Genomic DNA, 24,040 nt, shown 5'->3' on the forward strand with positions numbered 1-24,040 from the left:
ACAGCGCACTTCCTTCCCGCTTTCCTCCTTTGCACATGCAAGATTGAGCCACCATCGTCAGCTCACCCTTGCACACCTTCACTCACACATACAGCATATGGCACACGGTGATGATGTTATTGCCATTGAACTTTATACAGAACATCACGGCAACAACAACGATGGTAGAAATGCACCTGGAGTACCCGTATAATTACAATCGCAATAATATTTGCACATTCCTAAACAAAACAATGTCCCAGTTACCCAAAAGGCCTGACATAAATACGCAGATAGGACGAAGCAGCAAGAAATTGCAAATGGTATCACATTTATTGCCACCCAAGGGTATAGAACATCAATAAGCAGCTATTGCTCAAACATGAGTGCAATAACAGTCTGAGTTTTGTTGCACCTAGCAACAAACCTTGAACTGTTCTTTTACCAATTTCTTTACCAACTCAAGCTGTTTTTTTGCCAATATTGAGATATCCTTTTGCATTAAGAAAAAGAGATGTCTCAGTTTTGATCAACCCAGCAAAAAGCACAATGAGCAGTCAACAAATATATTACTAGGCAAAAGGTGTGGTGGTAGTTGGGGGGGGGGGGGGGGCTGCAACAACCAGGGCAACAAAATAGTAAACATCTTTTTATTTTAAAACTCATACATACAATTTTATGTGAATAAGCACTGTGTGCACTCTTTTCATTTCCCAGATGTGTGTATGAAGCAGTTTAAAAGCTCGCAGGGTCCTAACAAAGGACCCAAAATTCTGAGGCAATAAACAAGCAAAAATAAGTTAAAAAGAGAATGCCTACAAGAGTATGAACAGACCAACATCACAAACACATAAGCCTTCGGTGACAAAGGCCAATTCACCTATAAATAATATATAAAATATCAAGTAAATATCACATCCAGTTATATAAACAAGTAAAAAAGGCATGACTAGATATTATGATGCAAGATTTATATTAGAGTGCAATATATATATATTTTTTCTTGATGAGCACTGAGCTTAGAGATCATAATGACAGCCCCTAGACGTCCTTGAGCATTTAGCTTTGCACTTTGCGCTCTCCTTTCATGATAGATGACCAGTGAAATCAGTGGTGACATGCTGGAACTTGCACACTTGTTACAATGCGACTCTGTGATGAAACAGGAATCTACAGACCTGTGAATTGCAATGGTGCAGCCACAACAGCGTGCAACGCACACTCCACTACACAACACTGCAGCCTTCAAACAACAATATACCACTTACAGTAATTACCAATTATAACTGGTATTCAGTAGTATAGGCAGACATTTTTTCGGGAGGAGGCACCCACTTGACCAGGGTTGGCGAGAGGTAAAAAGGGGCGAGAGGGGCTAGGAAGGTCGCATACTAACACAGAAAGGTTGGGAGTGGGTCCACATGCCCGGTGTGTGACCCCATGGTGTGTGACGCTGGTATTGTCCGTAGCATCGTGCAGTTAAGATGCATAAAATCGGCTCAGATATAGCGGTGATAAACAATAATTAAACCGAAAAATTATTTTTTCTAAACATTTCTTACTGTTATAAATGACCTGCTTAAATGTACCTTCAGAAAGGGCGCTAATGGACTTTTAGAGATCGGTTCTGGCTTACACAATGTTGAAGTTTTTGGTAAAACACAGCAGTGCAATGATTTAACTTAAGTCTAAACTAAGATCCTCAAAATGTTCAGCTAACCAAAGAAGTTGTCATAAAAGAGGCAGTCTTGAAGGTGATCTACAGATTGACTGAGTCAGGGTGTCCCAGAGCAACACAGCAGCTATGAAACATGCCGTGGAGGACGGCTCCGGACTAATTTTGATCCCCTGGGGTTCTTTAGGGTGCACCTATATCTAAGTATGTGAGCGTTTTGCATATCGTCCTCGGGGAAATGAGGCCGCCGAAGTCTGGAATCGAACCCGCAACCTCACGCTCGGCAGCAGAACGACGTCACCGCTGAGCTACTGCAGCAGCTGAAGGAAATCTACTGCAACTCCATAAATGGCATGAAAAGCCCCCGTGCGGACAATTTCATCAGTTTCCTAGAACTTTTACTGCGTTATACATCTTTTTTTTCGCTGACTGTGCACCTTTTGAACCTGGCTCATTATTTGCAAAACACAAATAGAAGATACATGAATTAATGAGGTCATTGAAGAAAACTGCTTCTCAAGGCATCCTGTCACAAATTTGTACTGCTGCGACGGGAGAGAGCATAAGTGACACGCGCACGCAATTCACAGTTAGCAACACCATTACTCTGAAAAGTGTTGTAATGCAAATTTTGATATTACTCCATTATGTCATGTGCCTTTCCCATTCAATGGCTAAATGCAACTCTTTGTGAAGGAAGGCTGTGTGTGCCAATGAGGTGACTGGCAAGCATAAGGTATCCTGGTGGAATTACTAGAGGGAACTCTAGCACTGCAAATATTCAGCTAAACTGGCATTAATAGTTAGCACTACATTGATTTGTCTAACCTTGATGCTTGTGGCTTCAGGAATTATGTCTTTATTATCCTTTATTGGCAGCAATTGCTAAGGTGTCTGTCCCTCTTTGCTGTGCAGTTCTTTGCACAGTTTTCTATTCTAAATTAAAATTTACCAACTAGCCCAAGAGCAAATCCACTTTGATTTCCAAGTGCTCCCATTTTCATAGACTCGGAAGGCTATAAGACTCTGCAGACATGCATAATCATTGCAAATTGTACCTATAATACATCATTTTGTCAATCGTGATCAATTTGTCTCTAAACGTGTAAGACTTGCAAAATTAATTAATCTAGCAACGCCCTCTCCTATAGCGCACGACAATATTTTAGAATATTGGCTAATGCTTGCTTAGACAACCTGTACACCTGAGTTTCTGAGGAATAAAGCTTGTCCGTTTTAAGCATTTGCACCATCCACATTCTTGTGTCTCTTGTCTTTGACATAGTGCTGCTTCAAGATCAATCAGTTCGAAGTTACCAACAAGTTTTTGATTGAGGACAAAAAAAATAACAATAAATGAAAGGACTAATTTTGCATCCTGCCTACACACCTAAACAAACACACCCTAAACACCCTAAACACACCCTCTGCGGCCTATTCTGGCCCCAAACAATAATTATCTGTATAGTTTGCGTTTCCCTGAAAACTCTGCACTCGCTATTCTCCCGTCATGAATGCTATGTCACACTGATAATATGCATGCTGTTTGTGACATAGAGGTGCCGCGTACACAACCTTATTATTTATTAATGTAAGGAAAGGCATGCAAGATAAATGACGATTATTGTTTGCGGACAAGATAAGTCCCAAAGGGCACAACCTTTTTTTTTTTTTTAGAATGGAGTACTTTTCTTGGAGTGTGCACCAATAGAAGCATTGGAGCAACATTCTTGGTCGATCACTTTTGGGGATGCTATCACTTTCACGTAGCTAAAGCAGCAAGCATCGGCGCCTTTGAGCAACGGAATTTCTGGCACCAGGACAGCGCGTCCGGCATCGTGCGAGGTACGCTGTTGCTCATAGATGCCAACGCATCCGGTGTGCTGTGTCGCACAAAAGTGGATAGTATCTCGGAAAGTGATCGATTGAGAAGGCTGCCCCTGGAAAGTGCAGTGGTCGCTTGGTGGTCACTTGGTGAAAGGGAACATTGAACACACGGGGGCTTCACTTGGTGGCCACCATGGTGGTGATGGCTAACAGCGTCTGAAGTGCCTGCAGCGCCACCTGCCCTGCCGCCAGAACCCAGTCCAGCCGCAGCACGTACGTCTGCCACAGCAGGAAGTAGAGCGCCCCAAGTACCGACGGCACCGTCAGCACCACCGAGAGGGCCAGGCAGGGGCTGCGCTCTGTCAGGTTTCCCCGCTTGCCTACAAGATGGGACACCTTTTGTTGTACCCGTAAGAGATATCAAGCAAGAAGAATCGCGGAAAGTGAGGGACTCAATTCGTCAATGTGACTGGCATTCCCGGGATACCTCATGGACGTTCGAACGTCCATCTATGTTCTGATCTAACCATTGGCCTTTCACACCAACTTGGGTCACCGGGCGCTTGCCACTGGGCATGTCCCTCTATTCATAATTATCATTGTAACATGTAAAACACATAGTCACAAGTCAGACATCTATCATAACATAGCCTGTTAACTGCGCTGACGTCACCAATCGTGTCCAAAGGATGTACGGGTCACCAATTTTTGTTGCTGGCAACGAAATGATAAAAGAGAAGTTCAATTGGCAGTAAAGACAACTTGCCACTGTTGAAAGCCCAACCCACAACTTTTGCATGATACATGCAATGCTCTGAAGTTCAAGTTTGCAAACTTTGGAGCTTACCTCATCCCCAAAGAATAGTTCTTGTCTACATTGCGTGCCTTTCCTTTCTTTAAGGGAAATGAAATGCTTTCAGTAGTACCCAAGTTTACTGAGCAGACATAGAGGATGTCTCAAACGATGCTTTCTCACAACAATTTAGTGTCGGCGCACCAAAATGAAACAGGTACAAGTGATTAAACACCACTCTACAGCATTTCCCCTTAAACATTTGCACCGTGCGGCTATGCTTATGTCCCACCACCCTGGCCATATAGTCATTTGGTCGATTGGTTGATTTGAACCCAGTGTGTTCCCACATCTCTTTTCTACAGTTTTTTTCATTAAGCCTGGGCTACTGGAGTGAACTTCAACGCCAAACTTTGCCCAGTGGATGCAGATGTGGTGGTACAATGGACAGTGTTCCCTGACTTGTGCTACACGAAGCAAAAAAGAGGCAGCCACGCTCTGTTGCTGCGAGTGTATAGGCAATGTACAAGCTACAAGATAGCCATTTGAGGGTATTATTTTGGTTTGATAATAGCTTCGCAACATGCATACATGTTACGAGGGTTTACTATTGTCTCTATGTTAGGCTCGTACGATTTTTTTTGCAGCCATCAGCAAAAATAGCAGGCGCTGCCTCAGCCAGTCTAGAGCTGCCACTAACTCGCGAATGCAGTGAAATGGGCTAATATATTTAAGATAGCTTGTTCTCGGGCTACTTTGTTGACACTCAGCGAAGCCGATGTAGCACAAATGAGAGAAGGCAGAAGAAACAGACTGCTGGACACCACAGGCAGTACACTCACAAGTGATTTATCGCAATTCTCTAGAAGACCAGATAAAAATGCACAACAAAATGTACATGTGCACAGGTTCGTCTGCAAAAAAAATAAAATAAAAACCTCATCTCTAAAGGAGACACAGAAGTATCACGGATGCAATCTATGCCTCTTTTCTTGATACAAAAGACTTCCAAAAATTTCATTTTTCTTTTTTTGCCGTGGCGAACCTGTCCACATGCAACTGTGCAGTATACACTACAGAGTTCTATGATCTCACCTCATTCATTCATGAGTGAAATGGTAAGCGTATTTGTTTCATGAAATGAGCACCAATAATAACACTGGGAATAAGTGCGTTAGCATGTTCAACAAATAAGTGCAGCAAATGTTACACTTAACACTGCAGAATGCTGCAAGGTAGGCAGTTCCGACGTCACTGCGATTCCCTGTGTGTTTTGATTCTGTTCCTGTTTCTTTGGTTGAAATAACTTTTTTCGTCCCAATTTTTAGTCATTTTAGGGAGTTGTTAAGTGATGATTTGTGCTGGCTAGTCGAAAACCAAAACCACATCTTGAGATACATCTGTGCACTTTGTTCTTAAAAAATTACTGTTTTCTTTAATTGATTTGTTGGTAGTATTTCACATGTTGGAAGGAAAATAAGTCATTATAGATAGCTTCATAAAAACAAATTTAGAACAAATTATTTTCGTATGGTAACCGACAAAACCAAAATTTGCATGAGTGACCTTGTGGTTTCTGGTTTCCACATTCTCTTAGATATCCTACAGATAAGCTGTCTGAATTATTGGCAAGTATAAAACGAGATATTTTTGCTGATTTCTGTTCAATGCACATTGGCTCAGTTAATGACAGAGAGGCGAGGATTGGGGCATGAATCAATAAGATTAATTACTCCTGAGCTACACATCAAACAAATGTGATTAACCCAATCAATGCAGGAACACTTCAACATCACCAAAGAGAACAAAACCAGCATCTTTAAGAGTTGACCAGCCAAGTTTGCCACTGCCGGCGAAGACGTCGCTCCACTTTCGTAGCAGTTCTGTCACACAGCTTGCAATTTGTCCAGTGTGTTCAAAAACAAGCGCCCGCAATTCAGCCATTTCACCAATGGTGCCCACAGTAGTTTCCACTTATTGCCTCTGCTTTCCTTCATGCGAGAAGTGAAACTCATTACACTGAAATGGTGGATGAATACCCTTCCTTATATTGAGGTGAAAAATACAAGGTGTTCTATGGATACGAAGCTAAAAAATAGTTAAATACATTGTCACACTGAGGATTTTGTTATAGTTCCTAAAATTGAGGTTTGACTGTGCGTGTAAAGCTTTCTGGCTGTTAAACAGTTGTAAGCAGCCCTTGTGTTCCTCTACCATATCTGTGTGTGTGTGTGTGTGTGTCCCTTTTGTCTTTGTTGTGCCAATACTCCTCAGAAGCTGTAAAAGTCAGGCCACTGCAACAGCCAAGATTTTTTTTCAGGAGCACCGCGCACTAACCTAGGCTGATGCGGACGCTCTCGATGACCGTCAGGAAGGCCAGCAGGCACACCTCGGTGGCCATGTTGCCACTTGGGTAAGGAAAGCTCAGCCCTGCATGAAGAAGAGGAGATACATTTTACCCGTCGACACTGCTACGGCATCTTCAGAAGGTCGTTTGAGAGTGCTCTCATACAAGTCATACAATGGTGCAGCTAAACCGTGTTGCAAATAATCGAGCCTTCTTCAATAGCGGCTGTAAAACTGAAACATTTCTGCCACAGCCCCATTGTCTGTGAAATGCAGCTTGAACGCTGCCTTTAACCTGGGAGCACTTTTGAACAATCGGCAGACGCTATTGGCAAAGACTTGTTGCAGACGTAATGCCTCGCGTTAAAACGTTGAGCGAACAATTTAACCTGCCAGGTCAAAATGTTAAAGAAACAGCCAAACTTTTGTTCTTAGTCAAGGCTAAGGCGATTCACAACTGAGGACCCAATCAGTAACGTGTTTAATGTAATGTTTAATGTAATGTTTAATGTAATGTAATGTAATGTTTAATGTAATGTAATGTTCAGTAATGTTTAATGCAGTAACGTGTTTAAGTGTTTTAATGCAAGTTCATGATGATGGTGACTGCAGTGAGCATTGGAAGATGCATCTTATCCATCTGAACAACCTTCAACACCAAGCGAAAATATGTTGAGCCATGAGACCTCCGTAAGTTCAACACAGAGCAACAAGCGGGCATCAGTGTTTTGAAAGGGACTCTCAAATCTATTCATCATACCAATGGTATAAACAGCGGCGCTTAATATTTACCACACTCGCAGGTGAGCACTCTTCAGTTTTCACGGGCAGCAAGCCAATTAGCAGGAAGATGAAACTCCACCTGCAGGCCAACTAACATCAGCAGAGCGTGGCGGATGTTGCAGACAAGACAAACAAGCATGCACACACCTGGATAAGGCACGACGCTGATGACCAGTCCCAGTAGAACAAGCAAACCTGGAACACGTTACATGGGTACGCCTGGCTCTTGGTGATATTTGCCACAAAGTATAATTGAAGATATTCCCTATGGGAGCAACAACTCTCTTCCCTCTGGGAGTGGATTCACCCCACAGGATGGACGCTGGAGCAGAAGAAAACACTGGACAGCCTCTTCGACTTCATTCAGAAAGTGCAAATTGATTTCACTTAGCTCTGACAGTACACCCAAAGGGCTGCTGATGAGGACTGGGATGAATAGTAGCTCAATTGGCTCAATAAAGTAATTTACAATCAATTGCTTAAAGGAACTGACAACCGATTCTTTAAGGACTCAGTTTTTTTATGACGCTACGAAAAGCTCGTCCTCAGAAATGTTTATAGCTGCAGCAGCTATTTCCAGAAGCACATGATAGTTTTGTAAGCAGAACTTTTTTATCGGAGAAATATCTTAAATAATGGAGTCCCGACACCAGCAATTCTGAAAACTGAAAGCGATGCCGATAGCCCACCTCGCAAATTGGGAAGGCAGGACGGGGGGCTACTTTCACAGCAGCAAGTGCAGCTTTCGTTAACCATCCGAATTTTCACCTTTTAAATGCCGCTTCCGAAAATAAACAAAAATTCGCCTGCATTCCACCCAGTGAAAGCGGATGTAGAGCTAAGCTGGTGCGGATGTTAGACAAGTACCACCACCCCAGGCATTGATGTTAACAACTGATGTTAGACAACGTTACACAAGCACCACCACCCCAGGCATTGTACTTCGCATATGCGCATGTGTGTAGAAGTGCAGCATACATCCTCACTATCCGCCAAGCAAAAGTGCCTTATGGAAGTAAATTAGTGCTTAAAAGTACATTGCATCAGAAAGTGTATGAAGTACGCCTTACACGCAAGCTGCAGACATGATAGCCTGTGACTGTTATTCGAATATTCGAGAAAACATAATTCTGTTACGCAGAGACTGAAAGACAGAGCCCTTTTCCAGCTGCCATATTTTGGGTGAGCACGCCACAAAATATCCTGACCAACTGGAGGCTAACAGCTTCGCTGTGAAAGCTGCTGCAATAAACTGCTCGCACCCCCATGTCCTCACAGTGCCGCTATGGCCGTTGAGATCGAGTTACACCGTGCACCACCCGATCACGGAGGCCATGGCACCACTTTTCTACTTGTGTAATAATTGGAACATTTAGCTGTGCATTGTAAGCTACACAATAACTTGCAATAAGATGTAGTGTGATGTAGTGCACTATAAAAAAGGCCCAGGAGCCGCGTACACTAATAAAAGGTAATGTGACAGGTAATTTTATCTGTTGTCGTGCTTTTGCCGCATGGGGGGGTGGCAAAATAATTTTCTGCAACTTGCTCTAAAGAAATCCTCATTTAATGAGCAAAACAGTGCTCTCTTTAGTCAATACGAGACACAATCTTTCCGTCAGGGGTGCCACCTCGATTCATGTTCTGAACAGTAGTCTGTCTCATTAACTTTTACTTTTTTACACTTGATGGGAGCAGAGATAATCATGTCCCCAACCCAATTATTTTTCTTAGAAGCTGTGTTTCTCGTAAATTGTTTTCACTTTAACTTACTATCAACCCTACAGTCAGTGGCAACCTCAGAATAAAAGGTTATATGTGCGCTGTCCAACCCAAACAGAACTTTCATAGATGTGCCAGCCAATCAAATTTGCTTATTTACTTGACGTCAAGCGGTATTGCATGTTTAAAACGGTGGTTTTCTCCACACAGATCTTTGTGCAAGGTTTTATATCTGTCTTTGTGTGACTGGTTTTAGGGCGAAACCTGAACACCTTGGCAAATTTTATGGGTGATCCTAATATCAGTGTTCAGCCAAAGGTAATAGTGTAGTTTGAAACGAGTTTTTATTTTCCAAATAGCCTAGCATTTACATTAGCAAAGTAGCCATTAAGCTGTGAGCGAACTCCAGATGGCTCTGCTCTCTTTCAGAAGTAACAGGCAGGTGCATTGCATTTATGAGGGTGGAGTTTATAATACAGTACTGGGATCTTAGATAATCACTGACTACGGTTAATTACAGTCAATTTTACTATATATGCTTAGTCAATCTCTCTCTCAACTTTCAGCAAGACTTTGTAATTGCTGCTTGCATTTCGCATTGATACATTATTTATACTTAGTCAATCTCTCTCTCAACTTTCAGCAAGAGTTTGTAATCGCTGCTTCTATTTCGCATTGATATCTTTTATGCTGACCGTAATATCCCAAGAGATAGCCCACCTAAAATCTAGAGGGAATCGGCTGAAAAAAAAGGGGTGGACTAACTTTGATGTACAATCAAGCTGAAAAAAAAAACACCACACACATCATAGCTAAATGTTGTGAACGTTTGTTTATGTGCCCTCGTTCAGTCTTCCTCAAAACCTTCAAAAGAACAGTCACTAACGCTGTCCAACAAAATGTCGATGACTTCATTGCGCACACAGTTAAGTTATAAGTTATAACCGTTAGAAGTGTGTTGTTCACAGAATTTCTGCTCGGCATTCATTCCTAATTATCGTTAAGGAAACTTGCTGCGTGTACCTTTAGCACTTATAACCTTTGTGACGACTGTCACTGCATCGGATTCCTGTTTTGCTGTGTGGCGCTGACGTATTATTATACCTGCATGTACAATCTGTACGCCCACCTGCTATGGTCTCGCAAAGAGACTGGCAGTACTGAAAATAAATAAATAGTCAGATGCGGTCGGCAGGTAACCGGAAAGGGGAGCCACCAATGCTGCTCGCCCGTGGCGCTCGCCGTCTTTGGACCCACCAGGGGCAGTGGTATTCAACAGCGCTTCAGCGATTGGGACACAATGTCCTCAGACACGGATGCCCAAGCCACAGCCACGAAGTTCACGTCATCTTGAGGCGAGGGTTTCTTGAGATTACCCTTGGGCGTTACTGCCCCAGTGCAGATGAAGCTAGCCCATGTCTCCCGGAGGCTGTCTTAAAACGGTTTTATGCAACTCGTGTCCCCAGGTTGGTGGGTCGGCGTGCAGCACGTGCGACACCTGTGTCAGGGATTACGAGAAGTGGGCTATCTTTCGGTGTTTTGGAAAACATGGCAAATCATGCCCCAAAAGGGGGCGGGTTTTTCTTTGGGGGTGAGGCATCTCTCAGGATATTACGGTAAATGAGAATCTTCTGGTAGGACTTAATTTCTTTAACCCTTCTTATTAATTTTTGTTTCTCAACTGTCCAAAGCCTATCCCTGCTGCTCTTCTTCCAGATGCATAAAAAAACTTTCGAATCAATTTTCAACCACAGCTTCTACAGAACAGTAGAAGCGTGTTTTCCAACGGTGACTTTTCTTGAAACCGTGCTGAGGTTACAGAATTGTGGTGGCAAGCGGGAATGCACTCCGGTGGCTGATCTTAGAGGCCACAATAGAATGCAGTGCCGACACTGCTGGCACCAATGCTGCACGTAGCTCTAGAGGTTGCTATTATCACTGAAGCAAGGGGCATGTTGCCCCCTCCGTGTTGTGTACATGTGTCTTGTTGGAGAGTAATAAGGAGAGAGTTAATTCCCGGCAGTCACTATGGTCGCACCGGAGTCTTCGAGTGGCCTCAGTAGCTCGACCAGGCCAGACCTGCTTCGCCGCTGAACCTCACAGTAGCAGCTAAGCCAGCTCATCTGCTTGTGCTGCCTCATCCAGTCAGGCTACACTCCTCGAGATTCTCTAGGCAGAGCGAGATCGAGAACATGGCCCCTAGTCACTTGCACAGATTCATCATTTGCAAATTTGTTGCATATAACACGGCACGGAGCGGAGCGATACGTCTGCTTACCTTTGAAAAGCAGGAGGAACAGCTCCACGGCTGCAAACAGGACATAGAACCAACCGCCAAACACCAACAGCACCTGGTATGGCAATGATGAGAGCTGATGGGTGACCGTCAAGGAAACCAACACAGTGGCAACGGGGCAGAGTGAAGTGATGCAGAACACAGTCAAACGACGATGCTATAACCAACGTGGTGGTTTCGGTACCCATGAGGTAGATGCCACGACACATTGGCTTACATTGTTCTTGTGATTGCTGCAGATGCAACACGCAAGTTCTGCAAGACGAAATATGCGCTGCGCCTTTCTTTATGTTTTCGTGAGCCCCATAAGCACATCTGCTCTTATTGCTGCACAATGTCATGAAATATTGCTCTGTGCTATGATGTGTCAACCACACAGGGTATGGCATTGTGAGACTAACTTTACAGCATGAAGTCAAAATACCCGAGAAGCGTTTCCCAGCTTTTGTACTTCAAAGCGCCACCCTTTTATGTGCGAGAAGCATGTGGTAGGGTTCCTAGAAATTCAAAAATTATGTTTCGGTACTCAGTTAAATCCCAACTTCAGTTGCATCTTACTCTGGCTAAATTGGCTATAAATGAGCGCTTGTAAATGAGTGGTTATATGCTGTTAGAGCAATCTTGGCAATGCTGCATTGCTGGTAACTGTTTAATTTTCTTACTAACAGTTATTAAAAAACAGCAGCAAAGCAGACAAGCGAAACCTGGTGGCAAACCTGGTGGTTAGCAGATATGCAAATCCCAGCACACTGGCTCAGAGATTTTCAGAGCACCACAAGTGGCGCTTACTAATCTCGAAGATTATGCAAAGGAATGCTGCTGGTTATCAACGTTGCAGGCTGTGCATAATTTCCGCGGAGTGGTAATGGGGGCATTTTTTTTTAAGCTTTGGCATCGAAAACGTACATTTCTGCTAGCTTCCTCTGACAACACTTGTGCTCAAAACCTAAAACATTATACGGAGGCTGTTCTATATTGAAAGTATACTTGAAACTAGGCATTTTACACGGCATAAAATTTGTGTTGCAGTTGACTTGTTTTTTAAAATCCTCAATATTACAGCCTGCATTGTAACATAAAAAGGAAGTGCTGATATATTTGCGTACCCTATGCCTGTTCCTAGCATGCAATAATGCCCAAGTCTCTGGCTGACAGCAATGGCAGTGGAACATCGGGAGTGGAAACAGAGAGGGTCCACATTTTCACATCCATCAGTTAAGGGCAACCATCTGCTCTGCAAATCCGAACGGTAGAAGGCCTTTTTCTTCTTTTATTTTTTTTTAGGTTCAGCTCACCTAGCCCTTCCAAAAGATGTCCCTAATAATACGGCCTTCTTTCAAAACAGCTGACAGATGAACTGCTACGTAAACGATGTGCCCGAAATTTAGCATTTTTCCAAGTAGGATGCTTTAAGCATCCCTGCTTGTACGTGTTATGCTCCGTGAGCAGTGAATCGCTGCCAACAACTTGCACAAAGTGGCTCATTTTCTATATAAACGTGAACCACAGGTAAGAACAGGTATTGTTTTTTTTTTTTTTTTTGCTGAATTTGTGCACCACGGATAAAAACAGATGGTAAGTACAGAAAGTTCCACATCTCTGCTTGATATAGCCCCTTGAGCAATACCACGAGGAACACCCAAATTGCCTCCAAAAGGCCATAGTGGCTACACACACAGGTCCCCCACACAAAAGTGTTCAATGACACTTTCGACAATGACAATCTTCAATGGGAATGGCACTCATCGCAGACGAAAATGTCATTAGGACAATTCACTCACCATGTAGCTTCGAGTAGGAAACTAACACAGTGAGCCAGACTTTGCCAAACACTCCCTTCCTTTTACCCATTTTTTGACGTAAAAATGGCTCCACGATCACCAAGACCAAATTTCCACCTCATTGAAACACGATTTATTAAAGACCTCCACACGTGCTCTCGTCTCATTCGTTTTCCTCAATGTGTTGTCCCGTACTGCCCAGGACTTCTTTCGAACAATGAGTGTTGACGTACGCGGCATCCTCAGGCATTTTGAGAAAAGCTAATCGAAACGACTTAGTGATGGCTGCCATCCCATGACAGATATGTTCTGAAGTTTGTACTTGGTGATCGGTTCGCAGGTCAGCCCGATGCAGGGGTTGCAAGGTATCATCACCTCACCGAAAGCGGAATGTATCAAGCATGTTGATGAGATAAAAGGATAAAGAAGGGGTGTTCCACATTTCAAAAGAAGGGACAGTAGGGATTTACATTTATCCCGTGTTAAATACGCAGAAGCGCAGAAAGAAAAAAAAGGAAAATAATAATGGCTCTCCCGTAATCGACTCTCCCGTAATCGAGAGTAGACCTAAGCATGGAATGGCTACCGGCAAAGCAGATTGCTTGGAGATGATACTGGCCACAATCTTAAAATGCCTATATGCATGTTTGCAATGGCACACCGCAGCACACGAACCTGTTTTGAACTGAATCTCATCGTAAGTGCCATGTTGGCCAAGCAGCCATACGCAGCGCGCTGGACGCTGCCAGTTTGGTCATGCAGCGCGGCATTATCTCTCAAGCTGAGGAACTCGCAGACCGCTGGCGTTGAACAGGCAACCCTGTCTCAACGCCAAAAGATGACAAGTGTATGGTATCCTGCCCACTGAACGCCGCTAGTGGAAATGACAAATAAAAATTTCAGTGTACTAGAAATTACAGATTGAGTGATATTGTGAACAAACATTAGGAAGAAATCGGAAGCAATATTTTTTGTAACTTGTTCTGGCAGTAACTAGCATATGTAATGCAGTCCTGTATGAAGGGTTGTGGGCCGGAGACCAAATTTTTTAAAGAGTTTTGACTGATCGCCTGGTTGATCTTATTTTGTGTTCACAACTTGCCTGGATGTTCTCATTTTGACTGCCGAGATAACGGCTCTGGCATTTGGCTTAAGGTCACTTGAAGGTCGCCAACAACGGGAGTTAAAAGCATTTCATGCTTAAAAAGAATGTTTGACATTGCTGGATTCACAGGACAGACCGCTTCGCAATTTGGGCTTCAGGATAGCGCATCACGGAATCATACGTCACCTGTTCCCATGTTGCTTGCTTAGACACAGCCAAAGGCCAAATCACCATTGGGATTTTCAGTGAGAAAAACCAATACCATACTGCCATTGAAATACTACAGTCTAGCAGTGTTCTAGCAGGTCTAGCAGTAACCATACTTCAAGACAATTCAAGCTGCTCATCAAATTGAAATGTGTGCCCCAGAAAGGTGTGGCTGAAGCTGATAGCTGGATGGCCACAATTAAAAGAGTGCAGCATTTTCACTGCCACCCATTGCTTTGGGAAATGTTATTAGGGTGAGAACGGGGTTACTGTGGGTCTGCATCATCTGCTTTTCCCCCGTGTTGTGTGAATGGTAGCTGTGAAGTGATTCGATGTTAGCTTTACGTCATCCCGCCAGTATGTTCGTGAGCACTGTGTGAATTTGGAAAACGTGAAGTTACTTATTCTAAGGACACTAAGCAGACTGCAGTATTTGCCACCATGTGGCAGGAGCCAGCAAGGCAACACGGTTTATGTTGCAGCTTTGGAAGTGGGCCTTAGCTTCAACGTTCACCCCCATGGCGACGCTCTAAAGGCTCCACCGACAGCAGTGCCTAATCTTGCCCAATGTGTAGTGTACGGCAGTACCGCTGGATGGCAGCACAGCATCTACGACCATATAAGGGCGGAATAAACCCTGTTGGGCACTTGCCCGCCCGGAGAGTCAGCTGCTGTGTCATTCGCCCGCTCGACACAATGTGCAACGCACCTTCTCGTGGATCTTCGTGAAACGTTCTGGTGCTTTTTCACATTTCTAGCCACACGGACCAAAGGTGACATCCTTGACACTGTCATATGCCACCTTGTTTGTGTTTGAGCTGCGCTATGAGGCAATATGAGGTGACAAGATGGTGAATTTCACAGTACGATCGAATTTGACAGAATGTCTAGAACAGCACGCTCGTTTAGCGTGACTAGAAGTGGAAGGTGTGGAATTCCATCATGTTTCTATTTCAGTCGCCGTGGGAGCAAATCAAAGCTGACAATATGGCACAACATGACGAAGTCGCATGCCGAGTACAGTGGTGATAAATTTCATGACACACAAACTAACATCGCCTCCCATTATTCTGTGCAACTATCCCTGCTGGTTTAAGGCATAATTAGTTGGTTCATGTTCAGAACCGAGCTTGCTTCTGTCACTGTTGAACACAATCTTTTCCAAGAGTGCAGCTACTTTGTTGCAACAATACTTTTTCTGCACGTTGTAATCATGGGTCTACTTGTAATCATTGGCCCTGACAACACTGTGCAGGACAGAAAGCAGTATCTGGCACACAGTGCAGGAAAAAGAATACAGGTATGGGAATGATGATTACTACAAAGTGCATTAATTTTTTTTTTTTTTTTGCTGCACAGATAGGACTGCTTTGCACAAAGCTGGTCTCCTCAAACACCCACACTTCTGCATACCTATTTACTGTATCTGAAGTTATATTTGCTGCGAAAAACTGATCTGGAGTTCTGCCATGTGCCTCTCTGAACGAATTTCTTATTGCTTTGGTCACTGCTTATCATGCCTGCGATGACATTACTGAAAGATGGTTATTTTGCTGCAACGTAATGGCGGCGCAATCTGTTACCGGCAAGATGCGCTGCATCATAGCAGTGACAGATGGCGGCACTGTACTGTTGAACAAAAATTTGTTTTATTGCGTGGCGTTGTCGTGGACGATGTGCACTTCGGTTTTATTGTGAACAGGCAAAGTAAACATTGTATTAAACTTAATCCACTGGAAAATTCTGCCTCTGTGCAAAATCTGGGTGGTAATTGGACAGCGGTTTACTTGGGGGGCTCATGCATACCCGGCGCTCATACTTATGCAACAATCAGTATTAAAGGTACGATTTTGTAATGGTTTGGAAAGCGAACCATTGTTTTACCCTTTTTTCCTTGCATGATTGGTCATAATTGGGTTTTTGTCAGCGAAAGCACAATCGTGACCAACCTAGCAAGGTCAAACGAACTGTTTGCTTTACAAACCATTACAACATCGCGTCTCTCGTGCCAACCTAGTTAACAACCGATATGCTATGAAAATCCAGGTGTGATCCATTTGTCCATGTCACGTCATAACCTCTAAAGGACATCCTACTAAAATGTATTTTGCAAATATCAAGTAGCCGATGTCTTCTTGACGTTCATTCTACTTTATAATTAGATTCTTTATGGACTACACTGGCATCGTAGAGAAGTATGGGCTATGTCATATGGCTTGGCTACATTTTAAGTTTTCTTGAAGATTTATTTCAGATGCTGTATCGCTTGAGGGGTATAATTAAAAGTTTTGTAGTTCAATTTATGCAACTAGATCTTTTAAAATGCTAATTTCCCCAAGCTTTATTATGCATGAAATGTCATTCATGTTAAGCATGAAGCTTAAATTTTGCAGAAGGGTGGAACTGTAGACTCAAGTTAGACAGTGAAGACCCGGCGAAAATTTCCAGAAAATTTTTGTTCCAGAACGTGGTAGCCCAAGACTATGCCATTGCTGATCACATGACATGTATGTTGTAACAAAATGACAAAACGCCTTTCTTGGGACCAAACAGCTCACTAGCGAGAATTGGCAAATATCCACTAGATGTTCTGCAGACCCCTGCATGCCTAAAGTAAGCATCTATTAGAGGTTGCATATGTCCAGCTGCGATATCCTTGCAACGTCACAGCGACGTGATCTGGATGGCACTTAGATTATCCATGGTATGTATTTGTAATGTTTGGACAAATTTAGATATCTAAAGGATGTGTGCAACATTTAAAATGTGTTCCATGGTCACTTATGGTACATGAATGGTTATTCGGGAACAGGTTGCAAGGTTCAGGACAACACTCATTTGGGCTAGATGGTGCATACTTGAATTAGGAAGGAACAGCGCCAACTAAGACGATCACGAGAGGGAGAACGACACAGGACAAGCGCCAACTTCATCTTATATTTATTCACTGAAAAATCAGCAAATATAAGGAAAATCACAGACATGTGCACAGAGACCATAATGCATCATCTGCCAAACCGTTCAAGATACGAGATTTCACTTTTGAAGAGGGTCACCTAATTATCACTAACACAGTGTTTTCCTCTCTTTTTTATATGGAATGCTTCCAAAACCTTACGTGCCTTTGTTTCTCTGCTTCTGCCAAGAATCTTTATCTCTCGGAACTGTGGTTCACACTTCTTGCAGTAGAGGCATTGTTTCCGTGGTGAATGTTCTGACACTCGGTCACCTTGGTGTGACGTTTCTCTCTTTTGAGAACAAGTTTTATTGACAAAGACAAGGGATTTGTATTGGATCCTGCGTAGCCCCGGTGCTTCCTAACATTTCCTTAACCTGTTTTGACAGCGCCTTGGAGCCAATTTTAACAGGAAAGGCTGTACTAGGAGTGTTCAGGTATGTTGACGGTTTTCTAACAGGTTTTAAGAAACTGAACTTTTTGACTTGCACAGATGGTGTAAGCACTGTCCGAGACAGTTTTAAAGAGAAGGGACGGGGGTTGGTACCCACGCATGAACTACCCTTGCAGGTGCAATTACAGTTTTTAGACATTAATATTACCTTGGGGTGAAGAGCATGTATGTTGGCAGTACGCACCTCGAGCACAAAAGGAGCTTGTTCCTTATGCGTCGGCGCATTCAAAAACTGTAACATGTTCCATTGCTAAACTTTGTGTTGAGTATGCTATCGTGAAATCTTGTCACCATGCAATGCATGCGATCTTTGACGAGCAAGTTTATAGGTTGGTTTCGGCGGGGTTCCCAGGCACGGTTATCACAGCAGTGGCTGAAGCGATCTTGCAGAAAATTGAAAGTGCCATTGTCAAAAAAACCGTGCGCACAAGAAAAACAAGCTGCGAAGTCGGAAGTGGTTCCGTATGTATATAGGATAGCCCACAATATGAAAAAGGTGACAAACAGACATGGCGTCCCAGTCGTGTTTTCGGCTCCTCGGAAACAAGCACAGCTCTGCGCCCGCATCGCGAGTGAGGGATACGAGGAGCAGCTGCACCAAAAAACATGTAAAGCAGTTTGTAAAGTGCTGCACCGGTGTGGTGTATGAAATACCGTTGACCTGCGGGAAAACCTATGTGGGCAAAATGGGTAGATGACTGTGCAGCTGAACATGTGCGGTGGCTGAAAGGAGGAGGTGCGCATCTTTCGCAACATTGCACAACTTGCACTGCATGTGGCTGAGCGGCAGAACATTCACCACGGAAACAATGCCTCTACTGCAAGAAGTGTGAACCATGGTTCCAAGAGATACAGACTCTCAGCAAAAGCAGAGAAACAAAGGCACGTGAGGTTTTGGAAGCATTCCATATAAATAAGAGAGGAGAACACCGTGTTAGTGATACTTAGGTGACCCTCTTCAAAAGCGAAATGTCCTATCTTGAACGGTTTGGGAGATGATGCATTATGGTCCTTGTGCGCATGTCTGTGTTCTTCCTTATATTTGCTGATTTTTCGGTGAATAAAGATAGATCAAGTTGGTGCTTGTCCTGTGTCATTCTCCCTTTCGTGATCGTCTTAGTTGGCACTGTTCCTTCGTAATTCAGTTTGCAAGCTATGTGTCAGTTTGTTGACATTTAAGAATTTTGCCCAAATCAGCACTTTCTTGAAAGATACGGACCAGTAAACACTTAATTGCTCTGAGGAAGCATAAAACTGCAAGTGAAATAGCATTGCATGACTGATGTTGTGCGGGACAAATCACAGAGAGGGGGAAAAATTCCTTCACTGCAATATTGTCTAAGAGTTTAATGTGTCTAGTGCACTAGAATATTCTGGTACACTGTGCACTAGAATATCCTGGTACACTACATTAATGTCTTTCCGTTGCCGCGAAAATAGCCGAGCTAACTTCAACTTCCCGACCCATGCATGCTTGAGCGATACCGGCGCGCCGAAATTCAAACGGCTTGTGTACAACATTTCGCAGCACGTTAGGGCAACAGCCGAGGGCGGCGCGCTTGTTGCATGCATGGGAATTGCCTTGATCACGCGAGAGTAAAAATAAGTACTACGAGTACGAACGCACAGAGCACGATCGAGCAGTGTACTACACTCAACCATCCGACTGAAGGAAAGCGCTCCCAGCCGTCAGCGCCACCGCGCGTAGTGCAGATATTTTCGGTTTCAGTGGTGCTGCCATGGCTGCTGCGCTCGCGCAGCAATACGGGTACGGTCCCACAAGCACGACCCTCCGAGAAGTATGCCACGGCGGCCACGGCTACGACTAGAACGGGTGGTAGGCTTCTTCCCGACGATAGACGGAGTTCATAGCATTTTCAGCCTAGGCACTCGACCTACATCACGTCCACGATCATCAGGTCCACCTATCATCGACCAGATGAAAAGGATACGATTTCATCGCCGTCCGGAGCTGAAACGAAAACGAAACGAGCGTTTTAGGATGAAACAGCGTAACCTTGACAATCACTGTTGGAGGCTATTTCAGTGCTTTAATTCTGAGTACGAGCAAAGAAAAGCAACTATGAAGCAATGCATCCAATGTTACGTACCGCTCGCCATGCGTGCCACGATGTGCGAGGCACGCGAGGCACGATGCGAGGCTGCTGTAAACAAAATGCGCGTACTAATTCGGCATACTCGCGTGACGTCATCAGTTTAGTACTCAAGATTTTGCAGGCAATAATATACGCATAAATCAAACTTTTTTATTTTTCATAAAACCAATAAATGTTTTAAAAGAAAAGCGCTTTTACGTTGAAATAAAATGCTTATGGACACAAATGTTGGGTGCGAAGCAGCGTCCGGCGCGCATCCGTCGGGTCCTTTTCCCTCCGGACCGGCCACATCAGCTGAAGCGGCCTGAGTCGTGTACCCGTGTTGGACCCTGTATTTCGGAGTTTGAGCCCTTGCTCAGGTGCGCAAGTGTACGCGTCCGTGCGGCCCCCACGTTGCGGATCCTCCCTCACCCCGGCCAGCCCGACCCAAGACCCGGCGACCGACGGAACCAGGTTCCATTTCGCTTGCCATCAGCAGCAGCATTTAGCACGTGTGGACTTCAGCCTCGTCTCTGCATGTCCCTGCCTTGAGCCAGCCTCTCGCCGTCATGTCCGCTCCGCAGCCGCCTCAACAGCAACAGCCGCAGCCGCTCCACCGCTGCATCGTCAAGCAGGTAGGCCTTGGTGAGCGCTAGCGCGCGCCCTCGGAGCTTGGCTGCGAGGAGCGATGAACCGGCGGCGGCGACGACAAGCCGCAGCGGCGTGCCTGGCCATATGGAGGCGTGGGTTTGGAGCCGCCGCGATAACGCTTTCGGCCGCCGATCGGTCGGTCCCGCGACTTCGGGCGCACGGCGCCGGTTGCGATTAGCGAAGCCGGGTCGCGCTTCGCGAGATCGTGTCGCAGCAGCGCCGGTTCTGCTTCAGTCCCCGCGGTCTCAACCCCGAGCATCGGTGGGCCTCTACCGTTTCCACACCTGCGGCCTCGCGTACGTTTTCTCGGCGGATCGCGTCGATTCTTTGGTGTTTCTCGCCGCCGTTCGCGGTGGTCGAGCGGGAGTCGCGACCTCGGTGTTTCCCGCATTTGTTCGTTTTTTTTTTTTTTTAAATTTTATGTCGCCCTTTGTTGATCGGGTGCCCGTAGCGCCTGCGCGGCTTCCTACTACACCGCTCTAGCGGCGTTACTTCACGTTTTCAGCGCGGCGCGACCGGAGTCTGTTGCACCCCCGTCCCTCCCCACACCTTTCGACTCCCTGTTCCCCTTGTGACGCGAACGAAGATAGCGCGACGTCCGCTCTCGCCGGTGTGGCTTTTGGGTAAGGTTCCCGTTCTTGCGATCGCAGTTGAACTGCCGCGGCGACGGCGTGGTTTCGGTCAAGCGAGGGAGAGAAGGGAGGGGGGTGTTGCTTCGGGGTGACCACGTCTTCCGTGTAGCGTCGTCGTGGCGTAGTGTTGACCCGGTTTCCTTCTTTTTCTTTCGTGGCGGCCGCCGTCAACTTGTTTCGCCTTCCCTCTGTGGCAGCGCAATTGAAGCTGCCCTCCGCACCGAGTTCGCCGCCTCGACGATACCACGACTCTGAAGGCGGTTACCTTGCTTCACGTTTACCTTCGGTTATTTATTTATTTATTTATTTATTTTTGCCTGAAATGAGGGGGCAACGCTGTGCTTAGCCGCGAAGTAGCCGCACCCTTATTCGCCCTTTCGGTGGCTGCGCCCAGCCTTATAGCCCCCTGCATCTCGTGGTGGATGGCATTTGTAACACCCAGGTACGTTACTCGCGACGTGGTTGGGTGCTACGAACTAGAACTTTGTACAAACGTACCGAGATGGAAATCTAGCGCTAACGTCTACGGGCGTCGCAAGCATGACGGGGTAGTGTGTGGATTTCCCTAAATACATTGACTTTCTGGCTTCAAACAACTTCGCGATTTCGCAGATTGCTCATATTCGGCAAAATGTTGCATTAAATAATGCCACGACTTGCGATGACTGCGCATGTGTGCAGAGTCCTATTGCTTTTGTGTGTATAGAAAAATGATTGCTTGTAAATTTAGCCCACTATAAGGAAGATAAAGTGTGATAAATGGAGCCACAAGAAGCTTGAAGCTAAGGGCACAATGATTTAGACAAATCCACAGACCCCATTATTCCCATGATGGTGAATGATCACAGTGCCAGAGTTTCTTCTAGAAGTGTCATTTATTGATTTAATACACACTGTGGACTCAAGGTTCTAGCAAGCTGGGCAAATTTAAATTAAATTGTGGGGTCTTATGTGCCAAAACCATTTTCTGATTATGAGGCACGCCGTAGTGGAGGACTCCGGAAAATTGGACCACCTAGGGTTCTTTAACGTGCACCTAAATTTAAGTACATGGGTGTTTTCGCATTTTGCCCCCATCGAAATGCGGCCGCCGTGGCCGGGATTTGATCCCGAGATCTCGTGCTCAGCAGCCCAACACCGTAGCCACTGAGCAACCACGGCGGGTTAGCAAGGTGGGCATCATAAAGGAACAAATACAGTGTAAGGGAATAAATAAAAACAGTTATTTTGTCAAAATGTTTGGTGTAAGGAATTCCAGTTATATCTTGTATGTGGAAGACAAGAACAATTTTCTTCACATAGGTCTGAATCCAAGTTGGTTGGCAAGGCAATAGTTTTGAACGTAACTATATAAAAATAATTTGGAGCTTGGCACTATGTGTTTGTTTGCTACTCGCAGTGTCTCGTCTGTAAGATGTTTCGTTCAAAGAAAAATGTCTTTGTTTGTGCAAAGTAATGTGTTAGCGCATTATCAATGTGTTATTGGGTGTGTGTAATCATTAAAGGGGTGCTGACGCAAAGATAATAATTCAATATAACTAGTAGATTACATTGCTGCGAGCTCACAGACGTCATCTGTAAAGTATCAATAGCAAATGCAGCTTAGAACACACTTTAATTTTGAAGTTCGTGTAAGTTACAAATTGCAAAGTGCAGCTCCTGTCGATGTAGTTATTAGCCTAGGTCCTATTTGTAAACAGTGTTACGTCCCGAGTTTTGGCAATTGATTTCGGTGATGTGCGATGTCATTTACTTGTCTCGCTGTTTGGGAGATGTCTCAGCACTGTTTGCATTGGGGTGCCTTGCATTAACTGTACATGAAGAGTATGCGGTGTGGCAGAAAAGTAATGAGACTGGCAACACGGGGAGCAATCTGGCAGCGATGCAGACGCTCCCTCACATAGTTTGTGACCTCTAGCAATGCCATAGCCGCAAAGCTAATGCGGCGAGCACAGAAGTGTTGATTTGACGGTCGAGCGCGTCCATAGTGTCTCCTGGACCCTGCGGTGCATTTTAATTAATGCGGCTCTGCTTCTGCACGCCCTGTGTTAGTTGCCTGCTTGACATATTTGCATGGTGTTTTTCAGAAATAGCAGCAACGTACTGTACCATACCTTGAACGTAAGCTAATCCTGCTTCCCCGCAACCGCTGTCGTAATGTAGTGGGGTTTCCTTGCCTTCACACCTCAGCTCCCCCCTCTCTTATATGAAAAGTGCCTCTTCTCCTCCCTCTCCTTCTCCTCCTCTCTACAGTTCTAGCTGCGTCCCCTCTGGCCTGGCACGTTAGTAGAAAGGGAAGTGCGGCAGTTTCTGCAATGCTTCTGACAGAAGTCATGGATAATTACGGCGGTCATGTGGCTAATGTGGTGACGTCCGCGGAGCTCCAGAGGGCATTGTGCGCATTTGTCGCAGTGGGATGAAAATGAGTTTATCCTGTACTCTTTCCTCTCTGACTCCCGCCTGTCATCTATATACACGTTCTGAGCCACCCACAGCAGCCTACAGCAGCAGCAGCAGTGGGAAAGTCCTAGGAAGAGGCAAAGAAATCTTTGCTTTAAACACTGCAGTGAGCCTTTGGGGAACATTCCCTATCAAGAGCACAAGTTTTTTGATGGCACAAACATTTTTGGAGGGCCAGGAAACAGTGGAAGATGAACCTCGCTCAGGGAGGCCTCCAGCATCGAAAGCTGAGGAAGGTGTGGAAAGACTGAGGACTCCTGAAAGGTCAGACTGTCGA

At 44.9% G+C, this 24,040-nt stretch overlaps 2 protein-coding genes across 2 annotated transcripts in view; one reads left to right on the forward strand and one right to left on the reverse strand.

Annotated features, from left to right (window-relative positions):
- Positions 1-293: 293 nt before the first annotated feature.
- On the reverse strand, positions 294-20,101 carry LOC142563839 (transmembrane protein 216-like). Its single transcript, XM_075674494.1, has 5 exons — positions 20,036-20,101; positions 19,877-19,896; positions 11,404-11,497; positions 6,612-6,704; positions 294-3,861 (listed from the first exon to the last, which is right to left on the reverse strand). The coding sequence occupies exons 1-5, from the start codon at positions 20,043-20,045 to the stop codon at positions 3,659-3,661; spliced, it is 420 nt and encodes a 139-aa protein (XP_075530609.1). The 5' UTR covers positions 20,046-20,101; the 3' UTR covers positions 294-3,658.
- Positions 20,102-20,304: 203 nt separating this feature from the next.
- The window catches only part of Tudor-SN (Staphylococcal nuclease domain-containing protein 1), a 60,579-nt gene continuing 56,843 nt past the window's right edge, over positions 20,305-24,040 (forward strand). Inside the window, exon 1 of the mRNA XM_075674493.1 lies at positions 20,305-20,655. Within this exon, the coding sequence (XP_075530608.1) occupies positions 20,590-20,655 (66 nt within the window). The 5' untranslated portion in view covers positions 20,305-20,589. The remainder of the gene's footprint in view (positions 20,656-24,040) is intronic.

The sequence above is a fragment of the Dermacentor variabilis genome, chromosome 11, assembly GCF_050947875.1.
Source record: "Dermacentor variabilis isolate Ectoservices chromosome 11, ASM5094787v1, whole genome shotgun sequence".
Lineage (NCBI taxonomy): Eukaryota > Metazoa > Arthropoda > Arachnida > Ixodida > Ixodidae > Dermacentor > Dermacentor variabilis.